Source organism: Hypanus sabinus, unplaced genomic scaffold (assembly GCF_030144855.1).
Source record: "Hypanus sabinus isolate sHypSab1 unplaced genomic scaffold, sHypSab1.hap1 scaffold_432, whole genome shotgun sequence".
Classification (NCBI taxonomy): domain Eukaryota; kingdom Metazoa; phylum Chordata; class Chondrichthyes; order Myliobatiformes; family Dasyatidae; genus Hypanus; species Hypanus sabinus.
The window spans coordinates 115,232-139,185 of record NW_026781309.1 but is presented as its reverse complement, the minus strand read 5'-3'; the positions used below and the strand labels follow the sequence as shown (position 1 = coordinate 139,185).

Genomic DNA, 23,954 nt, shown 5'->3' with positions numbered 1-23,954 from the left:
AGTGAATCCCTACCCACAGTCTGAGCAGGTAAACGGCCTCTCCCAGTGTGAACTCGCTGATGTACCTTCAGTTGGGATGAACAAGTGAATCCCTTCCCACAGTCTGAGCAGGTGAACGGCCTCCCCCAGTGTGAACTCGCTGATGTACCTTCAGTTTCGATGAGCAAGTGAATCCCTTCCCACAGTCTGAGCAGGTGAACGGCCGCTCGCCAGTGTGAATTGACTGGTGTCTCAGTAGGTGAGATGATTTAATGAATCCCTTCCCACAGACTGAGCAGGTGAATGGCCTCTCCCCAGTGTGAACTCGCTGATGTACCTTCAGTTCAGATGACTGAGAGAATCCCTTCCCACACACTGAGCAGGTGAACGGCCTCTCCCCAGTGTGAACTCGCTGATGTACCTTCAGGTCGGATGAGCAAGAGAATCCCTTCCCACAGTCTGAGCAGGCGAACGGCCGCTCACCAGTATGAACTGACTGGTGTCTCAGTAGGTGAGATGATTTAATGAATCCCTTCCCACAGTCCGAGCAAGTGAACGGCCTCTCCCCAGTGTGAACTCGCTGATGTACCTTCAGTTGGGATGAAGAAGTGAATCCCTTCCCACAGTCCGAGCAGGTGAACGGCTTCTCCCCAGTGTGAACTCTCTAATGTTCCTTCAATTTAGATGAGCAAGTGAATCCCTTCCCACAGTCTGAGCAAGTGAATGGCCTCTCTCCAGTGTGAACTCGCTGATGTACCTTCAGTTGGGATGACTGAGTGAATCCCTTCCCAGACACTGAGCAGGTGAATGTCCTCTCCTCAGTGTGAACTTGCTGATGTACCTTCAGTTGAGATGAACAAGTGAATCCCCTCCCACAGTCTGAGCAGGTGAACGGCCGCTCGCCAGTATGAACTGACTGGTTTCTCAGTACGTGAGATGATTTAGTGAATCCCTTCCCACAGTCTGAGCAGGTGCATGGCCTCTCCCCAGTGTGAACTCGCCGATGTACCTTCAGTTCAGATGACTGAGTGAACCCCTTCCCACACACTGAGCAGGTGAATGGCCTCTCCCCAGTGTGAACTCGCTGATGTATCTTCAGTTTAGATGAGCAAGTGAATCCCTTCCCACAGTCTGAGCAGGTGAACGGCCTCGCCCCGGTGTGAACAGACCTGTGCAACTGTAGGTGAGATGATCTAATGAATCCCTTCCCACATTCTGAGCAGGTGAACGGCCACTCCCCAGTGTGAACTCTCTGATGTTCCTTCAGTTTAGATGACTGAGTGAATCCCTTCCCACAGTCTGAGCAGGCGAACGGCCACTCACCAGTGTGAACTGACTGGTGGCTAAGTAGGTGAGATGATTTAGTGAATCCCTTCCCACACACTGAGCAGGTGAATGGCCTCTGTCCAGTGTGAACACGCTGATGTATCTTCAGTTGGGACGAAGAAGTGAATCCCTTCCCACAGTCTGAGCAGGTGAATGGCCTCTCCCCAGTGTGAACTCGCTGGTGTTCCTTCAGTTTAGATGAGCAAGTGAATCCCTTCCCACAGTCTGAGCAGGTGAACGGCCGCTCCCCAGTGTGAACAGACCTGTGCAGCTGTAGGTGGGATGGTCGAGTGAATCCCTTCCCACAGTCTGAGCATGTGAATGGCCTCTCTCCAGTATGAGCTCGCTGATGTCCCTTCACTTCAGATGAGCAAGTGAATCCCTTCCCACAGTCTAGGCAGGTGAACGGCCTCTCTCCAGTGTGAACTCTCTGATGTTCCTTTAGTTTAGATGAGCAAGTGAATCCCTTCCCACAGTCTGAGCAGGAGAATGGCCTCTCCCCGGTGTGAACTCGCTGATGTACCTTCAGTTGGGACAAAGAAGTGAATCCCTTCCCACAGTCTGAGCAGGTGAACGGCCTCTCTCCAGTGTGAACTCGCTGATGTACCTTCAGATGGGACGAAGAACTGAATCCCTTCCCACAGTCTGAGCAGGTGAACGGCCTCTCTCCAGTGTGAACTCTCTGATGTTCCTTCAGGTTAGATGAGCAAGTGAATCCCTTCCCACAGTCTGAGCAGGTGAATGGCCTCTCTCCAGTGTGAACATGCTGGTGTGCCATTCGGTTAGATGATCGAGTGATTTATTCCCCACAAACTCAGCAAATGACCAGCCTCTGCCCAGTGTGAATTGACTGGTGTGTCCACAAGTGGGATAACTGACTAGATCCCTTCTCACACTTACAACAGGTGAATGGCCTTGTCCGGTGTGAACTTGCTGATGTACCTTCAGTTGAAATGCCCGAGTGAATCCGTTCCCACTGTCTGAGCAGATGAATGCAATCCCCCCGTGTAAAATGGCCGGCACGCCAGTTGTTCTGATGATCGAGTGAATCCCTTGCTCCTCTTCCTAAATATCTGGACAGAGACAGCAAAACTGGCGTGTTGTGTTCGAGATTCCCGTAGACAAATTCCTTGTCATATTTAACCTGTAAAAAGATTTACAAAATCGATCAATGGGTGTGGGACAACATTTCAGATGAGATCACTTGAGTTGGCAAGGTGTGAGCTGACATCACACTTTTACAGTAAAGTTCAATCCAAGTTGGAGAGAGAAATCATCTTCTAACTGGGCACAGTGCTGGTATCTGGAATGATCATCAAACTCTCTGATGCTCTTCCAGAATCTATAACATAGGGGCAGTTCTGCCATTTCCAACCTGTGATCTGGCTCAGTTGTCTCTCTCCATTGGTTTTATTCCCTGTTCCCAATGAGCCGCATCGGTGCTCATTGCCTGGTCCCACAGGAACTGAAACACTCTCTACGCACCCACCATTTTCTGTGTAAAAAAACTTACCCCTGACATCCCCTCGGTATCTACTTCAAAGCACCTTAAAACTATGCCCCCTTGTGTTAGCCATTTCAACCCTGGGAAAGAAACCTCTGACTATCCACACGATCAATGCACCTCATCATCTTATCCACCTAAAAAAAGTCTCTAAACATAAACAAGGAAATTATACATTGCTTTGAGGATTTATTAGAAGTCTACAAAACTATGAGGAAAACGATAGGTTAAATGCCAGCAGCTCTTTCCACTGAGGTTGGGTGGGATGACAACCAGAGTTCATGGGTCAGTGGGGAAGGTGAAAATTTGTCAGGAATATGTGGAAAAGCCCTTCACTGAAATGGTCGCGAGAGTGTGGAATGCGATGCCAGCACAGGTGATGAATGTGAGCTCGGTTTCACCATTTAAAAGAGGTTTGGATGGGAGCCTGGATGGTAGGGGTATGGAGGGCAATGGTCCCGGTGCAGGTAGATGTATTAGACAGCTTATATGTTTTTTTGGCATTGACTATATGGGCCAAATAGCCTGTTTCTGTGCTGAACTTTTCCATGTTTCTGTGATGGAGAAGCAGGGCTAACTTGCTTCAAAGGGAAAACATGTTGGAGTGACAATGGAACAGCAATGGCTGAAGTTTCTGGCAGCAACTCGGGAGTTGAATGATCGATACTTACGAAAGAAGTGGAAGCATTGGAAAGGCAGGAGGACACAACAATGGCTGAAATGAGAAGCCAACCAGAAGGCAAACAAAAGAGCAAAAACTATTGGGAAGCTTTTAGGAACCAACAGAAGACGACTAAAAAAAATGTCAGATGAGCTCAGGAATTGGAATGATGATTAATGAGTCATCGTTAATGAGTCTTGGCAGCACCCAACAGTCTGAGGCATTTAGAGGAACAAAATATCCGGGGCCTCAATATCTCTTGAGAACCAAGGTTCCCTGCACCAGTTACCTTTCAGCTTTTATTTTGACAGGCACATAAAAACCCCACACCCTTAAAATTTCACTTCTGAAGGCCTCCCACTTACAACTACTCCTTTGCCAGAACACAGGCTGTCCCAAACCACACTTGTCAGATCCTTTCTGATACCATCAAAATTGACCTTTCCCCAGTTTAGATTCTCAACCCATGGTCCAGAACTCTTTTTCCATATTTACTTTCAATTTCATGGCATTATGATCACTAATTCCTGTTAACAGCCCTGGGTCATTTCCTAACAGCTTATTGCACAATTTACGTCAGGAATTCTACGTCCTGATTAAGGGCACATTTGACAAACTCTGCCCCTTCTAGTCCTTTCACAGTATGGGAATCCCAGTCAATATCTGGGAAGTTAAAATCACCAACTGAATCAACCTTTGTTTCTTGGCATGGTCTGTGATCTCTCTACAAATTTGTTGCTCTAAATCTCTCAGACTGTTGGGTGTAACCAAGTCCCAGTAATGGCTACAATATCATATTTCCCTGTCCTGAGCTCATCTGGCTTTCCTACGATGCTTCTTGCTTTGTGATATACACAGCTCAGCACATTCATCGCACCATGCTCAACCATTTGATTGCTGACTCTGTCTTTGGTCTGAACAACATCTGACTGGTGTCAAGAAAACAACCTCTCAATCATTGTCACAAACCCAAAGGAGCTAATTGTGGATGACAAAAGGAATGGGGACAGGCTAACCCCTATTGGCATCAATGGATCTGGGGTTGAGAGGGTCACCAAGGATCTGACATGGTCTGTATATACTAGCTGTGTTGTGATAAAAATACAATAGTACCTCTTTCACCTCAGACGGTTGAAGTTTGGGATGGGGACCCAAATCCTTAGACCTTTCTACAGGAACACAAATGAGAGCATCCTGACTGGCTGAATGACTGCCTGGTCAACTGCACTTTCCTTAATTGCAAGAACCTACAGAGAGGGGTGCACATAGCCTAGCACATCTCTAGATGTGAATTTCCCACTATTCAGGACATTTGCAGAGTCAGGTGTGTTAAAAGGGCCCGAAGGATAATGAGGACCCAATTCACCACAACCACAAACTGATCCTGCTGCTACCATCCCGGAAACGGTACCACAATAAAAGGACCAACGGGCTCCGGGAGAACATCTTCCACCAGGACATCAGAGTGATTAATTGATTTCTATGTCATATTGACTGCCCTATCTACATACTATTTGTTATATATTACTATAAATGACACATTTAGACAGAGACGTAAATTGAAGATTTTTACTACTCATGTAGATGCAGAATGTATGTAATAAATTCAATTCAATTAACCCTCTCCACTATCTGTTCTGTCATTCTGGTTACCGTTCCCCCGACAACTTACTTTAATCACATCACCCCTCCCCCCACACTATCATTAGAAAGCCTTACCACGATGATATTCATTCCTTCTTGTTCTGTTCCCCTAACTAACGAATCCCATATCACCCCTTTGACTTTCCTCTGCTAATAATCCCCAACAGTTTCTAAAGTGGTCCACCTGTTGTTGTGTGGGATGGTCACAGGAGTATTATGTGAGGGATGTTTAACCTCATCCCTTTCCTCACTTTCACCCAGTTTCTGGTGTCCTGTACCTTGGGTATAACTCACCTCACTTCATGTCATAGCTATCACCCCCTCTAACTCCTGGATGATCCAGAATTCATCCATTTCAAGTTCCAACTCCTTAAAGTGCATGGTTACAAGCTGCAGCAGGATGCACATCTTGTAGGTGAGGGCATCAAGGACACTGGAGGACTCCCCACCTTCCCACCAATGTCCCCTCTAACTTGTAATGACCAGTGGACACATAAATCTCGTAATGTGCATTTTTTTAACCCAGTGACAACATGTGCACAGTGCATTTTATATAGAGAGGTATTCATTTTAACAGCTTGCAAAGCATTGTCCATAAACACTTTGATCTCTGAGTTAGATCAAGTTCATCTGCACTCTCACACAACCTATGTAGTAGACTTGTAACGGGTATTGAAAACTTTTCTCACCAGGGCTTTTGCACTTTGTCCATATGCGATTTGCTTGCTAAATTACACTTTAAAATGTCAGATTTCCAAATATCACTACACTTCTTCGCACTTGTAAATTCTCCAGCAACTACTGCATCGCCACAATAACTACAGGTAACATGGGTATTTCCCCTGAGCACTCCTGAGGAATTGAGGATATATAACAAAATCATTTTGATCCTTTGTAACCTCTGGCTAAAAGAATAATTGGGACTGAATAGGAATTTTTGAACTTCAGAGAACTCTGTTTTCAGCGGTTAACTAAGGCAGACACATTCCCATTTTCTCTCTGGCTTACAGAGAGACACACTGAGAGCTGATAACATTATACATTATACCCTCGTTAGTTGATAACATTATACATTGTACCCTTATTTGAGTAAAGGGAGGAGGACTCACTGAAAAGGACAGGAATGAACATCTGTCTGTAACTAAGTCAGGGCCTTGCAAAGGGAATAACTGATAAGGACAGAACAGCACGTGCATCTGCAATTAAAACCTTCATTTAATGAACTCTCTTATCTAAGTAATTAAGTTTTGCACCAACAGACTTGATGAGCATACCAGTTCAAATAACATCTTGCAAATAGTAATGTATGGGGCTTAGTATGTATAAATACACGACTGTAACCTGACTGCTTACGTGCCTTCCCTTTGACTACTGGGTCTCCAACTCCTACAGGAGAATGCGCAATAAACTGTGGTGATGATAGCTGGTCTCTCATGTTTTATTCAGATTCAACTTTAACATTTGGTGTCACGAACAGGATCCCAATATAGGGAGTGCCAAGCAGACGGGCTGAGTAAGTGGCTGGACCACTCTGGGGACTGCGGAGACTGACCGGGCGCCCAATAGGTATTTTGTCATTCTCCGTTAGTTCCTTTCGAGGTACGGTCCCTCGCCCAAGCTGATCGCATACCTTGACGGGATCGGGAAAGAATCTGTTGGGAGACTTGTATAAGGTGGGCAAAATTTTACTGAGGAGGCAGATGGGCCGGGTAAATTTTAGTAAGTGGGCAGGAGGTGGTCCCAGGTAAATTTATCAATTTAACAGGAGGTGCCAGCCATGTAAATTTATCTGCTTGTTAATTGAACAGAAGGCTTTGTGCTGGGTAAAGAACATGGGTCAATTGCAGTCGAGTGATATGGGTGGGACAACAGCAGCCCAACACAATATGCGTGAGAGTTTTCCAGACAAGGGAAAAGATTTGCGAATGTTGAGTGCAGCACTGAATAAGAAATTGGGGAACAAAATCTGGCCACCGGGGGGGGGAGCCTGGGATATTACCTCGTGAGAACAAGCAGTAAATTTGATATGGAAAAAGAACTGTGGAAAGAAGTGGAAATTACTGAAAAGGGAATGGGAGGATAAGGCAGATGAAAAGTGGAACAGTACATTATTAGCAAGTTTGAGGAATAATGCATGTGACAAAGGGATCGAGGTATGCACTGCAGAAGGAACACCAAAGGTTGGGAGAGGCTGAAAGCGGAGCATGAAAGGGTGGATGGACACCGAAAACGAGAGTAGGGAAAACAACGTAAGCAAATCAAGGCTGGCCTACATAGGAACATCAGTATGAAGTTCTAACTGATAAGTGAAACAAGGGATACCAAACATATGACTGGCATACCGACCCTGTTTGAGGACAGTGACTTTGATGCTGAATGCATAAAGCGACTCCGCAAGATTTATTCGCTCTGCTGCATGATTCTCTCAGCTGATGAGGGGCGGAAACGGAAGGCAGAACTGAGATACCAAAGCTACCTGGAGTTACAGTTGGGAAACCATAATGAGAATGAACAGAAATACCGGATTATTCAACCCTTGGAAAGGGCTCTCCAGCAACCTGCATACATCACTAAAGTACATCAAAGCAAACCTAAGCCTGCAGAATCTATGACCCTCCAGGGTGCTCAACTGAGGAAAGCCAATATTATGCACCCCTCGAGGGACAGAAGTTCCCAGTCACGGTGATTGGAGAGGTTAAAGGAAAAGAGGTCAGCGCATTTCTCCCTATAGTTCTGGATTTCCTTTGGCGACAGACAGAACTGATGCTTCCCTATATCACTGTCTGGGTTTGCCCTGGGTGAAAGCCAAAGAGCCCAGAGTTCAATTCAGAAGCTTCAAAGAACATCTAAACAAGTCTGATGCATTTTGGAAACAAGTCCTGTGGACTGATGAAGTTAAAATAGAACTCTTTAATGGCAATGAGCAAAGATATCTTTGGGGAAAAAAGGGTGCAGAATTTCATGAGAAGAATACCTCTCCATCTGTTAAGCACGGGGGTGGATCGATCATGCTTTTAGCTTGTGTTGCAGCCAGTGACACAAGGAACATTTCCTGGTAGAGGAAAGAATTTATTCAATTAAATACCAGCAAATTCTGGAAGCAAACATCACACTGTCTGTAAAAAAGCCAAAGATGAAAACAGGATGGCTTCTACAACAGGATAATGATCCTACACATAACTCAAAATCCACAATGGACCACCTCAATAGGTGCAAGCTGAAGGTTTTGCCATGGCCCTCACAGTTCCCCAACCTAAACATCATTGAGAATCGGGGGATAGACCTCAAAAGAGCAGTGCATGCAAGATGGCTCAAGAGTCTCACAGAACTAGAAGCCTTTTACAAGGAAGAATGGGCGAAACTCCCCCAAACAAGAATTGAAAGACCATTAGCTGGCTACAAAAAGCATTTACAAGCTGTGATACTTGCCAAAAGGGGGTGTTACTAGGTGTTGACCATGCAGGGTACCCAAACTTTTGCTTCAGGCCCTTTGCCTTTTTTTGTTATTTTGGAACTGTAAAAGATGGAAATTAAAAAAAAAAAATTCCTTGCTTAAAATGTGTGATCTTTAACTTACGTCTTTTGGAAATCAGTTCAACTTTTACTCGTTTAACAGTAACAGAAATTTTGACCGGGGTAGCCAAGCTTTTGCATGCCATTGTAATTGAGCAGGCCTCTTTTGAATCAGCTGTCTCTGCCCAGAAGGCTGAGCTGTTTGCTCTGACTCCTGCCTGTGTCCTAGCAACAGACTGAAGTGCGGACTTTTACATGGACTCCCGTTAGGAACTTTAGGCTTTAGGGATTCCTGACATCCTCTGGCCACCCCATTAGTAATGCTACCTTTGTAAACAACTACAGCTACCTCGAGTTTTCACTATTATTAAATGTGCAGCCCATACTGGGGAGTTTGATGACATGTTCCAGGGTAATGTTCGGGCTGATGCAGCGGCCAAACAGACAGCCTTGAATCTCACACTTTTAGTCCCCTGGGGAACCCAGCAAGCTCCTATTAGTCAAAATCTAAGCACGGGTATGCCAGACATGGGGGAAATACGTAACTAACAGGGGGACCCCCCTGAAGGAGAGCGCAAACTATGGTCCCAAATGGGTTTCCACCTGGAACCTCAGACCAATTTATGGGAGACCCCTGCGGGACAGCTCCGTGTTCCCTCTGTGTTCGTACCTATTTTGATAGATTATGTACATAATTGTACACGCTTGTGCAAGGAGGGAATGGTTAATACATTATTACAATCTTGACTTCCAGAGAGCAGCTGAAAAACCAGCCAAAGCATGCTTAAATTGTAAAAAAAAACAGATGCTGGAAAGGGGATGCCTTGTGGTTCGGGAACTACCCCCTTGCCTGGTGGACCTTTTCCTTGCTTGTAACTTCAGTTTATAGAATCACCTGAGTACATTGTTATAGGTGTTGCTCAGTGATAGTAGATGCATTTAGCAGATGGATTGAAGCTGTTCCTACAACTAATGATACCACTATGACTGTTGTGAACATATTGCTAAAAGAAATAACTCCTCGCTATTGTTATATACTTGTGCCATGACAGTGGTACCCTTGTCACGTGACTGGGGTTGAAGCTATACTGGAGGTAATGGTCTTGTGACGGTGGAGTGATGTCATTTTCCCGCCAGTAGAGATCATGTGACAGGTTTTTTTTATTAACAGGTTATAAAAGGAAGACCCCACCCTGTGAGGAGGGGCAGTTCGTGGCTGGATTTGCCAAGTTGACTTCATGCCACTGCGTGATTTAATGTGATGACGCAGTTTAGTTGAAGGATGAAGTTTTTATCTAATGCCTAAAGTTTAAAAGGTCATTGCCAGCTGTTTCTTTACAATACTACTAGTTGAGAATCAGTGGAGAGTGAGGATCGGAGTTCGGGAGTTAAAGATCGAGGAGAATCTATTTCGACGGTGAAACAGGTTCGACCTTATTTAATCCTTATTTGGAAGGAATTCGTTGACTGTTCTCGTGTTAATCTCTGCGAGATAGCAGAAGATTGTGATAAAGGAAAGGTCAGTGCCTTTAAGCCGTTTCATTTCGTAAAGTCTTTGTGGGGAAAGTTTGACGTCGGGGATCGAAGCAGAACAACGTGAAAGAGAATTTAAATCGTCTTATAAAGTCTCTCCTTTTAATTGGACTGTGAGCATTTCTGAACTTTTGGCAATACTACTTTAAAGAACTGTTTTTGCAACATCGCTTTAAGAACTGTTTAAGCTGCCGCACAGCAGCTGTTTCCGGTTACGTTAGTGTTTGTTTACTTTTGGGGGGTTTGTTTACAGTGTTTAATAAAAGTGTTGTTTGTTATATAATCCGTTGCCTAACTCATATATTTATTGTTGCCTGAATACGTAACATAAATATGGGGGCTGCGTCCGAATTGGATCGTTTGAGTTTAGATGGTTGCTAACTTTTGAATCGGTGTTTTGGAAAAGGAGAATACTAGATTCTTTTGTTTGATTGGCTTGTGAGTGGTATTCGGCAACAATGAATATTGATGAGTTTCTGGTTTCGCCAGTCGCGGGGTTCTTAGTGAAGGCAAAAAAAACTGAGGTCTCTGAGATAGCTCGTAGATTGCAACTTAAAAGTATTTTGACGACTACATCTATGGCTGTCATACAGAGAAAAATCGCGTCACACTATGTGGATTCGGGTGTTTTTGATGTATCTATTTTAGAGTCGTTTCCAATAAGTGCTCTGGAGATGCAGTTACAAATCGAACAAATGATGTTAGAGCGTTGTAAATTAGAGGCTGAACAAAAGCAGAGAGCATTTGCATATGCAATGGAGGAATTAAGGTCTGGGAAACAGTCTTCTGCTTCTAGAAAACCATTTGTTGCTAGTCAAGAAATTAAATTGGTCCCTCCATTTAGTGAAACAGAAGTGGAAAGATATTTTCAACATTTTGAAACTATTGCTCGGATGTCAGAGTGGCCGAAAGATAAACGGTCAGTGTTGTTACAGAGTGTAATTAAAGGCAAAGCACAACAAGTTTACACAGCTTTAACTGCTGCACAAGAACTTGATTATGATATTGTGAAAATGCATATTCTAAAAGCATATGAATTAGTCCCAGAAGCTTATAGGGAAAGATTCAGAACTCTGAAAAAGTCTGGGGATAAAACCTATGTGGAATTTGCCTACGATAAAGCTATGTGTTTTGAGAGATGGGTTTCTTCTATAAATGTAAATGGGGACTATGATAAATTGAGAGAGCTGTTTTTAATGGAGGAATTTAAAAGAAGCATTCCCGTTGAAGTAAGGACCTACTTAAATGAGAGGGATACTGATAAATTGCAAGACTGTACTAGATTAGCTGATGAGTATGTTTTATTCCATACGAATAAATTTCCTCAGGGCTTAATTTTTAAAAGGAAAAATAACATGGAGACTCAAGGTAAATCAGAAATTAAATCAGAAGTTAATGAGAAAGGTAAGGAGGAAGGAAAACCAGTTTGTTTCTGGAACACCAGAAAGTCAGTTTGGTTTTATTTGTAACTATTGTAAGAAGCCTGGCCATGTAATAGCTAACTGTTTCAGCTTGAAAAAGAAAGAGAAGGAAGCAGTTCCAGATGCTTGCGTGCAACATACTGAAGCACCTGTAAAGTTACAGGGTTTGATAAACACAAATGAGGTTTTGTTACAGGCTGACCAAGTTAGGAAGGGATATGATCATTTTATAACTGAAGCTTTTGTATCTTTGAAAGAAGGATCTACTCTGGTGCCAATAAGAATCCTTAGGGATACTGGTGCTTCTCAATCACTGATGTTAGACAGTGTGTTGAAGTTTAATGAAGAGTCTGATATTGGTGAGGTAAATTACATAAGAGGTGTTGGGAGTGATTTTATGCCTGTACATTTATATAAAGTAAATTTAAAGTCAGGATTCGTTACAGGATTTGTTAAAGTACGATTACAGCATAGCTTACCTGTGAAGGGTATTTCTTTATTGTTAGATAATGACTTGGCAGGTGGACAAGTTTTTCCTGAAGTGCATTTGACAATGGAGTCAGAGGAACCAGAGTTCAATTCCAACACCGATTCTTCCTGTATTGTGACTAGAGCTATGGCTAAAAAGATTGACGTGCAAAATGAGGTTGTTACTCAGGACTGTTCAACTTAGGATTCGAGTTTTGCGGATGTGTCAGAGACTTTATCTTCGTTGATTGATCAAGATTCTTGGGGGAAGTCTGACTATGAAGATTTATCTCTGTCTCGGAAGGAGATGATAGCAGAGCAGAATAGAGACTCTGAGATTATAAAATTAAGAGAGCAAGCTTTACTAGGTAGTGAAATTGAGAAGGTGCCATTAGGATATTACTTGGAAAAAGGGGGGTTGATGAGGAAGTGGAGATCACCTACAATTCCTGCAAGTGAGGATTGGAATGTTGTTTACCAGGTAGTTGTACCGAAAGATTATTGAAATAAGATTTTGACTTTAGCTCATAGTGTGCCTTTAGGTGGACATCAAGGGGTAAGGAAAACTGTGGACAACATTTTAAAACATTTTTACTGGCCTGGTCTAAGAAAAGATGTGGCGATGTTTTGCAAAATGTGCCATACTTGTCAAATTGTGGGTAAACCAAATCAGGTTACACCAGTAGCTCCATTACAACCTATTCCAGCACTTGGTGAACCATTTTCTTAAGTTATTATAGATTGTGTTGGTCCATTACCAAAGACAAAAACTGGTTATCAGTATTTGATGACGATTATGTGTACTTTGTCTAGGTTTCCAGAGGCAGTACCACTTAGCCAATATAAGCCACTTAGCCAGTACCACTTAGCCACACCACTTAGCCACTTAGCCAGTACCACTTAAGTTAGTACCACTTACCAATATAAAAGCTAAAACAATGACAAATTGAAAAATATAAATTATAAGAATTATAAAATTCTTCACTTATTTTGGATTACCTAAGGAGATACAAACTCATCAAGTTTGTTTACTTTTGGGGGTTTTTTTTCAGTGTTTAATAAACGTTTTGTTTGTTATATAATCCCTTGCTGAACTCATATATATATTGTTGCCTGAATACGTAACACTATGGACTTTCAGAAATGATAAGTTCGGACAATGGGCCAAAATAAATGAGGAAATCTGTAAAGAACTTGCTATAAAACAGCAGTTCCACTGCACCCATCATCTGAACGCAGCAACATTGGAACGAACCAATGGTACTTTGAAAGATAAGTTGGCAAAACTTACACAAGAAACTGGATTGACCTGATTGAAGGTTTTACCCTTAGTCCTATTCCAGATGAGAATCACGCCATCAAGTTAGACAGGGCTATCACTGGCAGAAATTATCTACGGGCAACCCATGAGAACCCCATGGGGACCCCGACCTTGTCTGCCGCTCCTCCCTGAGCGCTTACCTGCAACATTGGATATTCATACCTTGGGGGAGGAGATGGGAAAATACTTATGGAAATTAACTAACACTCTCCAAAGCTTGCATTCACAGGTACGACAAGCCTATCGAGAGGATGAACCCCAAACTACAGGTGACTACTCCACCATCCAGCCTAGAGAATTGTCCTGCTCAAGAACTGGGATGATAAGAAGTTGGGACTGAACTGGAGAGGACTGTACCAAGTGCTACTGACAACACCTCCTGCAGTGATGGTGGAAGGGCAGCTCCGGTGGATACATCGAACGGACTGTAAACACGTTACTGGCAGAACTGATAAGACTGAATAATGTACTGGTTAATGCTGATTTTAATGACCCTAAGGGAACCTGCCCCTGTCTTGGGAGGCCCCCAGTTTAACAGTTTCCTGTCCCTCTACCACACCTATGCTAAGCAAGATGAGCGGGAGCACATTGGGAATGTGCCCGAATTCTCCAACAGGGTAAGACTATGTCAGTGGTGCCCCTGAATACTAGCGCAGTCAATTCAGTTCTGGTGTTTTCTGATAGCCGTAATGGTAGCATTGCCAATTGCACCATATCCAGGTCTGGAAGGCGAGACTGGGGATGGTGTTGCTTTGAGTGTTGGAGTCGTAGACCTCCTCCACAAGACCCCTACAAGCTATGGCCGGGGGTAGGAGTTACGTCTCCAGCAGTGGCTAGTGTTAAGTGCTCGTGACACATGACAGTGGTACCCTTGTCACATGACTGGGGTTGAAGCTATACTGTACTTGAGGTATGGTCTTGTGATGGTGGAATGACATAATTTTCCCGCCAGTAGAGATCATTTGACAGGTTTTTTTTTTACAGGTTATAAAAGGAAGACCCCACCCTGTGAGGAGGGGCAGTTCGTGGCTGGATTTGCCAAGTTGACTTCATGCCACTGCGTGTTTTAGGTGATGACGCAGTTTAGTTGAAGGATGAAGCTTTTATCTAATGCCTAAAGTTTAAAAGGTCATTGCCAACAGGTTCTTTATGATTCTGCGAGAGACAGTGGAGAGTGAAGATCGAAGTTCGAGAGTTAAAGGTCGAGGAGAATCGCTTTCTACGGTGAAACGGGTTTCAACGTTTGTTTGATCCTTATACGGAAGGATTTTGTTGACTATCTTCGTGTTAATCCCTGGGTTTTACCAGAAAGGATTGAAGGTAGTGAAGAAGGAAAGGTCAGTGCCTTTAAGCCGTTTCGTTTCGTAAATTCTTCATGGGAAGTTCGACGTCGGGGATCGAAGCCAAGCGACGTGAAAGAGAATTTAAATCGTCTTATAAAGTCTCTCCTTTTAAATGGACTGTGAGCATATCGAACTTTTGGCAATACCACTTTAAAGAACTGTTTTTGCAATATCACTTTAAGAACTGTTTGGGCTGCCGCACAGCAGCTGTTTCCGGTTACGGTAGTGTTTGTTTACTTTTGGGGGGGTTTGTTTTCTGTGCTTAATAAACGAGTTGTTTGTTATAAGAAACCCTTGCCAAACTCATATATTTATTGTTGCCTGAATACGTAACACTAGTACAACTTGCTGGTGTAACCAGAATGAGAGTGCACCCTATCAAGTGGGAAGTAGTAACTGTACCAAGAGTCAAACTAATGATACCCCTGAACCACTAAATGGAACTTATTGGCTTTGTGGAAATAGGGCCTACCCCTGGCTGCCGGGAGAAAGAACAGGGCAGCGGCATGGAACCACACCCAAATTCGCCAAACAGTGCGACAGAATCGGGTGGTCCATGACTTTATATTAGCAGAAAAAGGAGGGACCTGTGCTATCACAGGTAATGAATGCTGTTCTTAAATCCATGATAGATCTTCCAATATTACTGACTTGTCTAAACACATAACCCAAGAGATTCAGAAAATTCAAGATGTTGGCAGTAAGCTACATAATTTTGGGACCAGTAAGGCAGGGGGGTGGCCCTGGCCCTTCAACATATTCGAGGGCTTCTGGAGGTTGTTTTTGCATTTCGGAAGTCTGATTGTATTAATTTTGATTATTGCCTGTGTCCTACAGAGCCTTTGGCCATGTTTTGTATCATGTTGTAGAAGCAGAACCCCATAACCATATGCCCTCTGCTTTGCTTTTACTTTGGCTTTGACTTCTCTTGTCAGCCACTGACGCATCCTTTTTCCATTCAAAAATGTCTTCTTCTTTGCAAAATATCTGTCTTGCACCTTCCTCACTTCTCGCATAAACTCCAGCCACTGCTGCTCTGCCGTCCTTCCCGCTAGTGTCTCTTTCCAGTCAACCTTGGCCAGTTCCTGTCCAATGCCACTATAATTGCCTTTACTCCACTGAAATACCGACACATCGGATTTTGGCTTCTCTTTCTCAAATTTCACAGTGAACTCAATCATGTTGTTATCACTACCTTCACTTCCATCTCTCAAATCACCTCTGGTTCATTACACAATACCCAATCCGGTACAGCCGATTTCCTGTTGTAATTTGCAGTCCACATCACTGCAGCTGTTTAGAGGCCTGTAGATAACTGCCATCATGGTCCTTTTACCCCTGCGATTTCTTAGCTCAACCCATAAAGATTTCAGAAATGTCACTCCACTCTTCAAGAAGGGAGAGAGGCAGAAGAAAGGAAACTATAGGCTACTTAGTCTGAGAGTGGTAAGAAAGATGTTGGAGTCGATGTTGTTAAGGATGTGAGTTTGGGAGACTTGGAGGCACAAGATAAAATAGGCTGGACTGAACATTGTTTCTGCAAGGGAAAATCTTGCCTGATGAATTTGTTGGAATGCTTTGAGAAATAATAAGCAGAGTAGACAAAGGAGAATTGGTTGATGTTGTGTACTTGGATTTTCAGACCTTTGACAAGGTGCCACACATGAGGCTCCTTAACAAGTTCTGAGCCTGGTTGGGCAGCGATGAGGAAGGATCTGATTTCAAGTTTGTATAAATCGAAAGGCGATTGCAGTGGGAAAGGGCCGGGACCCACCCAGACGGCTGGACAGTCTGGGCCAGGAATGTAGGATCAGTTAGTTCTGGTTCCCCAAGCAGTGAGAGTGGATGTCGGTAACGAGGATCTGTTTACGTGTATGGGTGTGGGGTAAATGGTGGGAAAGTTGTGGGGTTACTGGCAGGGTGGAGGGAGGTTGGGGATGTGGGTTATCGGACACAGTGTGACCCGGGAGGAAGAGTCCTAGGGCAGATCATGTTGTGAGCAAAGGAGGATCAGGTCCATTGCATCAGACAGCTTTCAGGAAGCAACAAATATCTCTTTATATTACTCACAGTCTAATCTTTCTACTAACATTGTGTTTGTCACAGAGCCCAGAGTCTGGGAACAGCTCGATGGTAGGAAGCAGATGGTGATGATGGGAGGCTGTTTATTGGAGTCAAGGCCCGTGCCTCCTGGAGCTCCCCAGGGTGACACCCATTGCTACTTGTCATCTATGTCAATAATCTGGTTGAGAATGTACAGGGTATGGGCAGTGAGTCTGCAGCAGGTAATTGCAAACAATTACTTCTTTTTGCAGGATAGTAAATATAAACACCCCTCTTTCCCTCCCCACACTCAGAACCGACCAAAAGCTACTTCAGAAGATACAAGTTCTTCAAATGAGCAAACACTGAGGGAATGTGAGAGACTTTAAAGAGCTGGGATACTGATAGCACATTACCAGACCTGGAATGATTGCAACTGGTCTGATAGTATTTCTGGTCACATTCAGCTCACTCCAACTATTCCCTACCTTCCTTTTATAAGTATGTAATGTCTAAAGGACCAGTGTTTGAGTAAATGAGACTCACCAGACTTGCTCCTGACTGAATCAATAGAAATCCTGAGTCAGAAGGGTTTCTCTCCAGTCAGTGCTCTCAGTCCTCGGGCTGGTTCGCTTGCTGCTGTTCCCTCATCTTCAGTCGTGGTTTGCTTCCAGTTGTGGGTTTTTCTTCCAATAAATCTCTCACCGCAGGTCTAACTTTAACATGAAAGATAATGAAGCATGTTAACAATACAAAGGACAACAAAATATTTCTGCTCACTGAAATCTAAATATTGAAGACAAATATAATGATCTCAGTGAACAAATCTGTAATTGTCCCTGACACGTCACAAAACCTGATGTGGGTTAGGAAGGAGTCATCGTTCTGTCATGGTAAGATGTAAGATGCAGGAACAGAATTAGGTGATTCCATCCATCAAATCTGCTCCACCACTCAACCATGGCTGAGATTTATTCCAACACCATATCCCTGCCTTCCTGCTGTAACCCTGAAGCTACTTAGCAATCATGAGTATATTAATCTCTGCCATAAATATACCCAAATGGCAGCCTCAACCAACCTCTGCAGCAACAAATTCCACAGTTCAGTCATCTTTTGGATGAAGAAATTTTTCTCAACTCAATTTTAACGGTAAGCATCTTTATTCTGAGCCTGTGCTGTCAGGTCACAGATTCTCTGTCTAATGGAAACATCCTCTCCATGTCCACTGTATCCAGGCTTTCCAGCATTCGGTAGGTTTACTTAACCATACATCCCTCCACCAACCCCACCGTCCCTCTGAACTCCATTGAGCACAGGTCCACAACCATCAAATGCTCCTCAAACATAAAGCCCATCATCCCTGAGATTATTCAGGTGAAACTTGTTAGTAACAACTGCACTGAACACATTCCCAAGTATAACAGACCATCAGGAAATTTAAACCATTCCCGAGTGAATGGAATTAAAAGAAACCGGAATCACCAGAATCGCTTAAAAGGTAAGGAACTGCTGTGGGGAGAGCAACAAATTTAACGATTCAGGTTCACAATCTTTTGTCAGAATGGATTCAGAACTTTTCATTTTTAGTGCAGATTTCCAGCAACATGAGTTTCTGTTTGATTCCTACTGTCTGACAGACAGGTAACAGCGGGGAGAAATTCCCAAACACAGTTCGAACACTGAACCCCCCAGGTCTATTTCTACTGGTTCAAACACAGAACAGCTCATTTACTCACAGCCTGTCCTTGTGAGGGATGGAATATAAACTCATTCTCTCCTCAGATTAGCAGCATTGCTTCCAAAGGAACTCCAGAAGCAAACATTTGATCCCAGACCAGAAATACTCGCTCAACACCTCATGAACCCGGGCAGCTTGATCTCTGGGTCCATTTTACTTGGATCTAAACAGGGGTGCAGAGCACCTCCGGAGCTCACCGGAGCACCACTCCAGCACCTCTGTAAAAAACACTAGATCCCAGACCAGAAATACTCGCTCAACACCTCATAAACCGGGGCAGCTTGATCCCCGGGTCCAGTTTACTTGGATCTAAACAGGGGTGCAGAGCACCTCCGGACCTCACCGGAGCACCACTCCAGCACCTCTGTAAAAAACACTAGATCCCAGACCAGAAATACTCGCTCAACAGCTCATAAACCCGGGCAGCTTGATCCCCGGGTCCATGTTACTTGGATCTAAACAGGGGTGCAGAGCACCTCCGGACCTCACAGGAGCACCACTCCAGCACTTCCGTTAGAAAATAAGTAAAAAAATAAACAAGCAGGGAATTTAACAGTGGCCGCATATTAAATAGAGGGAATTTTAAGGAAACTGGGGTTAGGGAGAGGGGTTGGTGGCTGGTGAGGAAAATACTACCAATAACATTAAGATAAGATATTTGATAGCTTTTGGTGAACTCCTGGAGCTGTGATTGTGGTGGTCCGTGGATTACTCACTAATACAAAAGTAAATTTTTCTCACTAACAACCTCATGGCTTCTAAGCAAACAACCTTATTTCACTTGGTTGATCATTATATTTTATGATAATTAGTGAATGCAACTGTGCAATATTTGTATTATTATTAAATTAAGTGTTATATGCTTTAGTGTACCAGTTACATACTGAAATGCAGTGATTGTTTATAAGCATGTTAATGTTTTATTTATCACTGTATTTCTGTGGAGCTCTGGAAATCATATATATTTCTTTCACCTTGGTTTAGTGTTTGACATTATAAAAAGCTCTATTCATATACACACACACACACACACACACACACACACAAGCCCCCCCCCCCCCCCCCAATTTGTGTAACTGCTCATCACATGAATGGGACAGGGAAGTTGCCCTGCATATGAAATGAGCAGGTACACAAATTGGGTGTGACATAGAGGGGTGACTGACAGGTTCGTGGCCTAAGGTGGAACGAGTCGATTTTAGAAAACCTTGCAATTTTCAATTATCTGAAACAGAAATATGGCAAAAGTGATTAATTTCAAACTTTCATAATCACTCAAATAGTTGAACAGCACATACATGTACCGAGATCTGTATAACTAGACCTCCTAACATAGGCCATAAACTTATCAATCACCCCTTGTACAGCTCCGGCAGCTTTCCATACGCACACACACACACATATATATATATATATATATATATACACACCCCCAATTTGGGTACCTGCTCATCACATGAATGGGACAAGGAAGTTGCCCAGTACACGAAAGGAGCAGGTACACAAATTGGGTGTGACATACTAGGGGTGACTGATAAGTTTATGGCCTAAGATGAAAGGAGTCAATTTTACAAAACCTAGCAATTTTCAGTTATCTGTAACGGAAACAGCACAAAACTGATTAACTTCAAACTTTCTGCAAAATGACTCAAAGAGTGCAGGTACCAAGAGCTGTATAACATTAGGCCACGAACTTATCAATCACCCCTCGTACAGCTCTGGCAGCTAAAAGACTGGCACTGCACCCCTGCTCCAGCCGTCCAGCAGAGCTCGGGCCCGGCCCTTTCCCAATGCAACCGGCCCGGATTTACACAAACCCGCCGGGATCAAACTCCACTCACCCCCGCTCGTGTCGGTGAACCGCCAACGACAGCTGCTTTCGGCAGTGCGCATGCGTTTATCAGGATGTTCTCCGCAGCACCACCAGTGGTCGGAGGTCCATACAGCGCCCCCAGTGCTCGGAGGCGTGTGGGACAACGGAGAGGCAAATCACAAACGTGACAAAGTCTGCACATGCAGGAAATCCAGCTCAGCACAAACAAAAGGCTGGTGGAACTCAGCAGACCCGGGAGCATCGATCGAAAAGGGTCGACAGTCGACGTTTCCAGCTGAACCCTCCTTCAAGATTGAGATGGAATGGGGGAAATATCTAAATAAAGTCGGGGCGGGCGAGAAAATGCCTGCCGGGATGGTGATAGGTTGAAGCCAGGTGGATGGGAAAGCTCAAAAGCTGAAGAAAATAGAATCCAGAGGGAAGTGATAAGCACGTGAGAGGACGTGAAAAATCAGAGAGGAAGAGGGGGAGTGTTCACTGGAAAGAGAAATTGATATTCATGCCATCAGGTTAGGGGGAGGAGCTACCCAGACGGAATATAAGGTGCAGATCCTGGACCCTGAGGGTGGCCTTAACTTGGCACAAGAGGAGGCGATGGGTTGACACGTCGGAACGGGAATGGGAATGGGAATCAGAATGAAAATGTTTGGACACTGGGAAGTCCCGCCGGGAGCGGATAGTTCAAAGGTCAGTTTATTATCAAAGCAGGTATCCATAAACAACTCTTGCGTTTTTTTTTTCTCCAGAGAACCACAAAACAAAGAAAGAGCATGAAAGTCTTTCAGAGAGAAAAATCAAACTCCCACCCCACCCCCCACATCAACAAGAACGGCATCCCGATCATCAACCCCCAAAACCCACCCCTCCCGCACAAAACGGAACAATAACATCGATCCGCCCCCCCAAAAAAACAACCCTACCCCGCACAACTGCGGAGCAGCTGGTGTCACCAGTGTAGAGGCGGCCGCATCGGGAGCAGCGGACACAACGGGCGTCCCCGGAAGATTCACAGGTGAAGTGTCGCCTCACCTGGAAAGATGTTTGTACAACGGAGAGAGATCGGCCGTCCGGCCCTTTCACTGTGACACCCCGAACTCCACATCAAATCCGTCCAAACGAATCTGGGCGAACTTTAATGACCAATAAATATAATTCCTCCCAGCGATCAGCTCTCTGAATGATTCCCTGACTCTGAGAGGAAGGGGTGTCTATGGTCCACAGTGTCAGGGTGTTGAGTTTACCAGGAGACAAAGACTGCAGGGACGAGAGGTTTTCTGTTGACTAATACACTGTGTGTGGACCCCGCTGGCAATTCTGGTGTTGTGACCCGAATCGAGACAAACACCACACTGCCCACTCCACCAACAACACGGCACAGCCGGTCACATATCAGGGGACTTTATATCTCACAACACTGGATTCAGTGATGAAACCCGAGATTAATGTTGTTGTCCCACTGGAATGATCAGAAACGTCCATTCAGGTGTTTTAATTACAAGCGCTCCCACACAGGTGACGTCACACACGCGAATTCACGCGCCTGACGTCACACATGGCCTGCCCTCACGTGCGTGGTGTCTTACATCACCGACACGCTGGTGAGCTCGAGCTTTATCGGTTTAACGGCTGAGCCACCAATCGCGTGACCGTCCCCACCCCCACCGCTGTAAACCAAAGCTTCAGGGGCTGCGCTACTCCCATTGATGCGAAGCAATGTCAATCACTGGTTACAACCAGTAATGGAGGCAGACAAGCCAAGTGGACATTGCCTCGCGGAAACTTTCCCACTAAAGTGTCAATCTCCCGTCAGGGCGGAACAAATCCCAAAGTAAATGTTCGCTTTCTGATTTATTTCCATTTCCGTCCAAGGGAAGTTGCGGAGTTTGTGAAGCATCTCCTGAGGCCGGAGTCTGATGTATCACTGAGAGGTAGGAGGAAACCGCTCGGCCCATCGGCGATTCCGGGAGAGAGGAGGATGATTTTACTGAAAGGATGAAGATGGTGTGAGGGGGGCGGACAGGATGTTTGTCCCGGTGGGGACAGGAGGGGCTCATCTCTGGAAATGACTGAAACCCATGGTGGTGGCGAGCAGAGGGATTCACCACATTGGGGGGCAAACACCGGCACACTGTTACCCTGCAATTGGAGCCAATGGTCCGCGCAAAGTGACAATTATTTGGGTTTTGTTGAGACTGTACCTAGAATATGGTGTAAAATCCCGCTCCCCATACTAACACGGGTTATACAGACCAAAGAACAAACTGCCGGAGGAACTCAGTGGGTCAGGCAGCATCTGTGGAGGGAAATGGACCGTCAACATTTCGGGCTGAGACCCTCCCTCTGGACTGAGAGTGGACGGGAAATAGTCAGAGAAAGGAGGTGAGGGGTGGGGATGGGGCAAGAGCTGGGGAGTGAGAGGTGGATCCAGGTGAGGGGCGAGGTGGGAAGGTGGAAATAGTGACGGGGGTGGGAGATGAGTGGTTGGGGCAACACAGGGCTGCAGAAGATGGAAATTAATTCCGTAGAGGATTAACAAAGAGGTTAGAGAGTATTTGTGATAGAGAGTGCAATGAAGATTCACCAGACTGATCCCTGGAGTGGTGGGGTCATCATATGGAGAAAGATCAAATGCGATAACCCTTTCACTTAGGACTGAGAGGTGAACATATTGATATGCACAACATCATTACCAGTTGAACCAGGGATCCCAGTCTCTGAAAAAGGGGATGGACTGTCCCGGACTGAGATGAGGGGAAATGTCTCCACTCTGAGGGTGGGGAATGTCCCTAAAAACACACGACAGAGGGCAGTGGTGATCGTCCTCACATAAAACAGAGGCCGGCAGAAATGTGGAGACCAAAGGGATCGAGGAAATGAGCATTGTGCAGAAACAGGTGAGATGAGAGAGCAGCCGCCATTTTGTTGATGGTTAGATGGGCTGAATGGCCTCCTCTTGCTGTCTCTCACTTGATGTTTCAGTGTTCCTGTCCAGTGAGGCCGGAGGAATATGAATAGAAATTAGTGTTTATAAACATGGACTGATTTAAATGAATCCTCCACATTTCTGGTTTGGTTATTGTTATGAGTTAGGTTCTACCGCTGCCGCAGAGACAACAAATTTCATGACATATGCTGGTGCAATTAAACTTGATTCTGATATTGATATGGGAGACCCACCACCGGTCACCTGATCCCAGTTACCGTAATGTGAGATTGAAGCATTTTCTATTTATTGGTATTCCTCAGAAAAGGCAACAGTTAAGTTTCCTTCTGTGGTTCCAAAGCAGAAGCTCTGTCTGTCTAATATTTCCACACAATTAAAATGGGGATATTGTTTATTATCATCATGTACTGAGCTACAGTGAAAATCTTGCCTGATGTACCATCCACACAGATCAATACATTACGACAGTACATTGAGTTGATATACGACAAGACAATAACTGTAACAAAGCATTATGGCTGCAGAGAAAGTGCAGTGCAGATAGACATCTGGTGCAGGGTCACGTCGAGTTACATTGTGAGGCCGAGTCCATTTTATCATTCATTTGGCTTATAACCGCAGACAGGAAGCCGACCTTGAGCCAGGTGGTACGCGCGTTAAGGCTTTTGTATCGCTTACT

The 23,954-nt window shown here is 44.5% G+C and overlaps 1 protein-coding gene across 1 annotated transcript in view; it reads right to left on the bottom strand.

Annotated features, from left to right (window-relative positions):
- Positions 1–526: 526 nt before the first annotated feature.
- Positions 527–23,954, bottom strand: part of LOC132388924 (zinc finger protein 850-like) — a 43,208-nt gene continuing 19,780 nt past the window's right edge. The window contains exon 5 of the mRNA XM_059961331.1: positions 527–2,051. Within this exon, the coding sequence (XP_059817314.1) occupies positions 644–2,051 (1,408 nt within the window). The 3' untranslated portion in view covers positions 527–643. The remainder of the gene's footprint in view (positions 2,052–23,954) is intronic.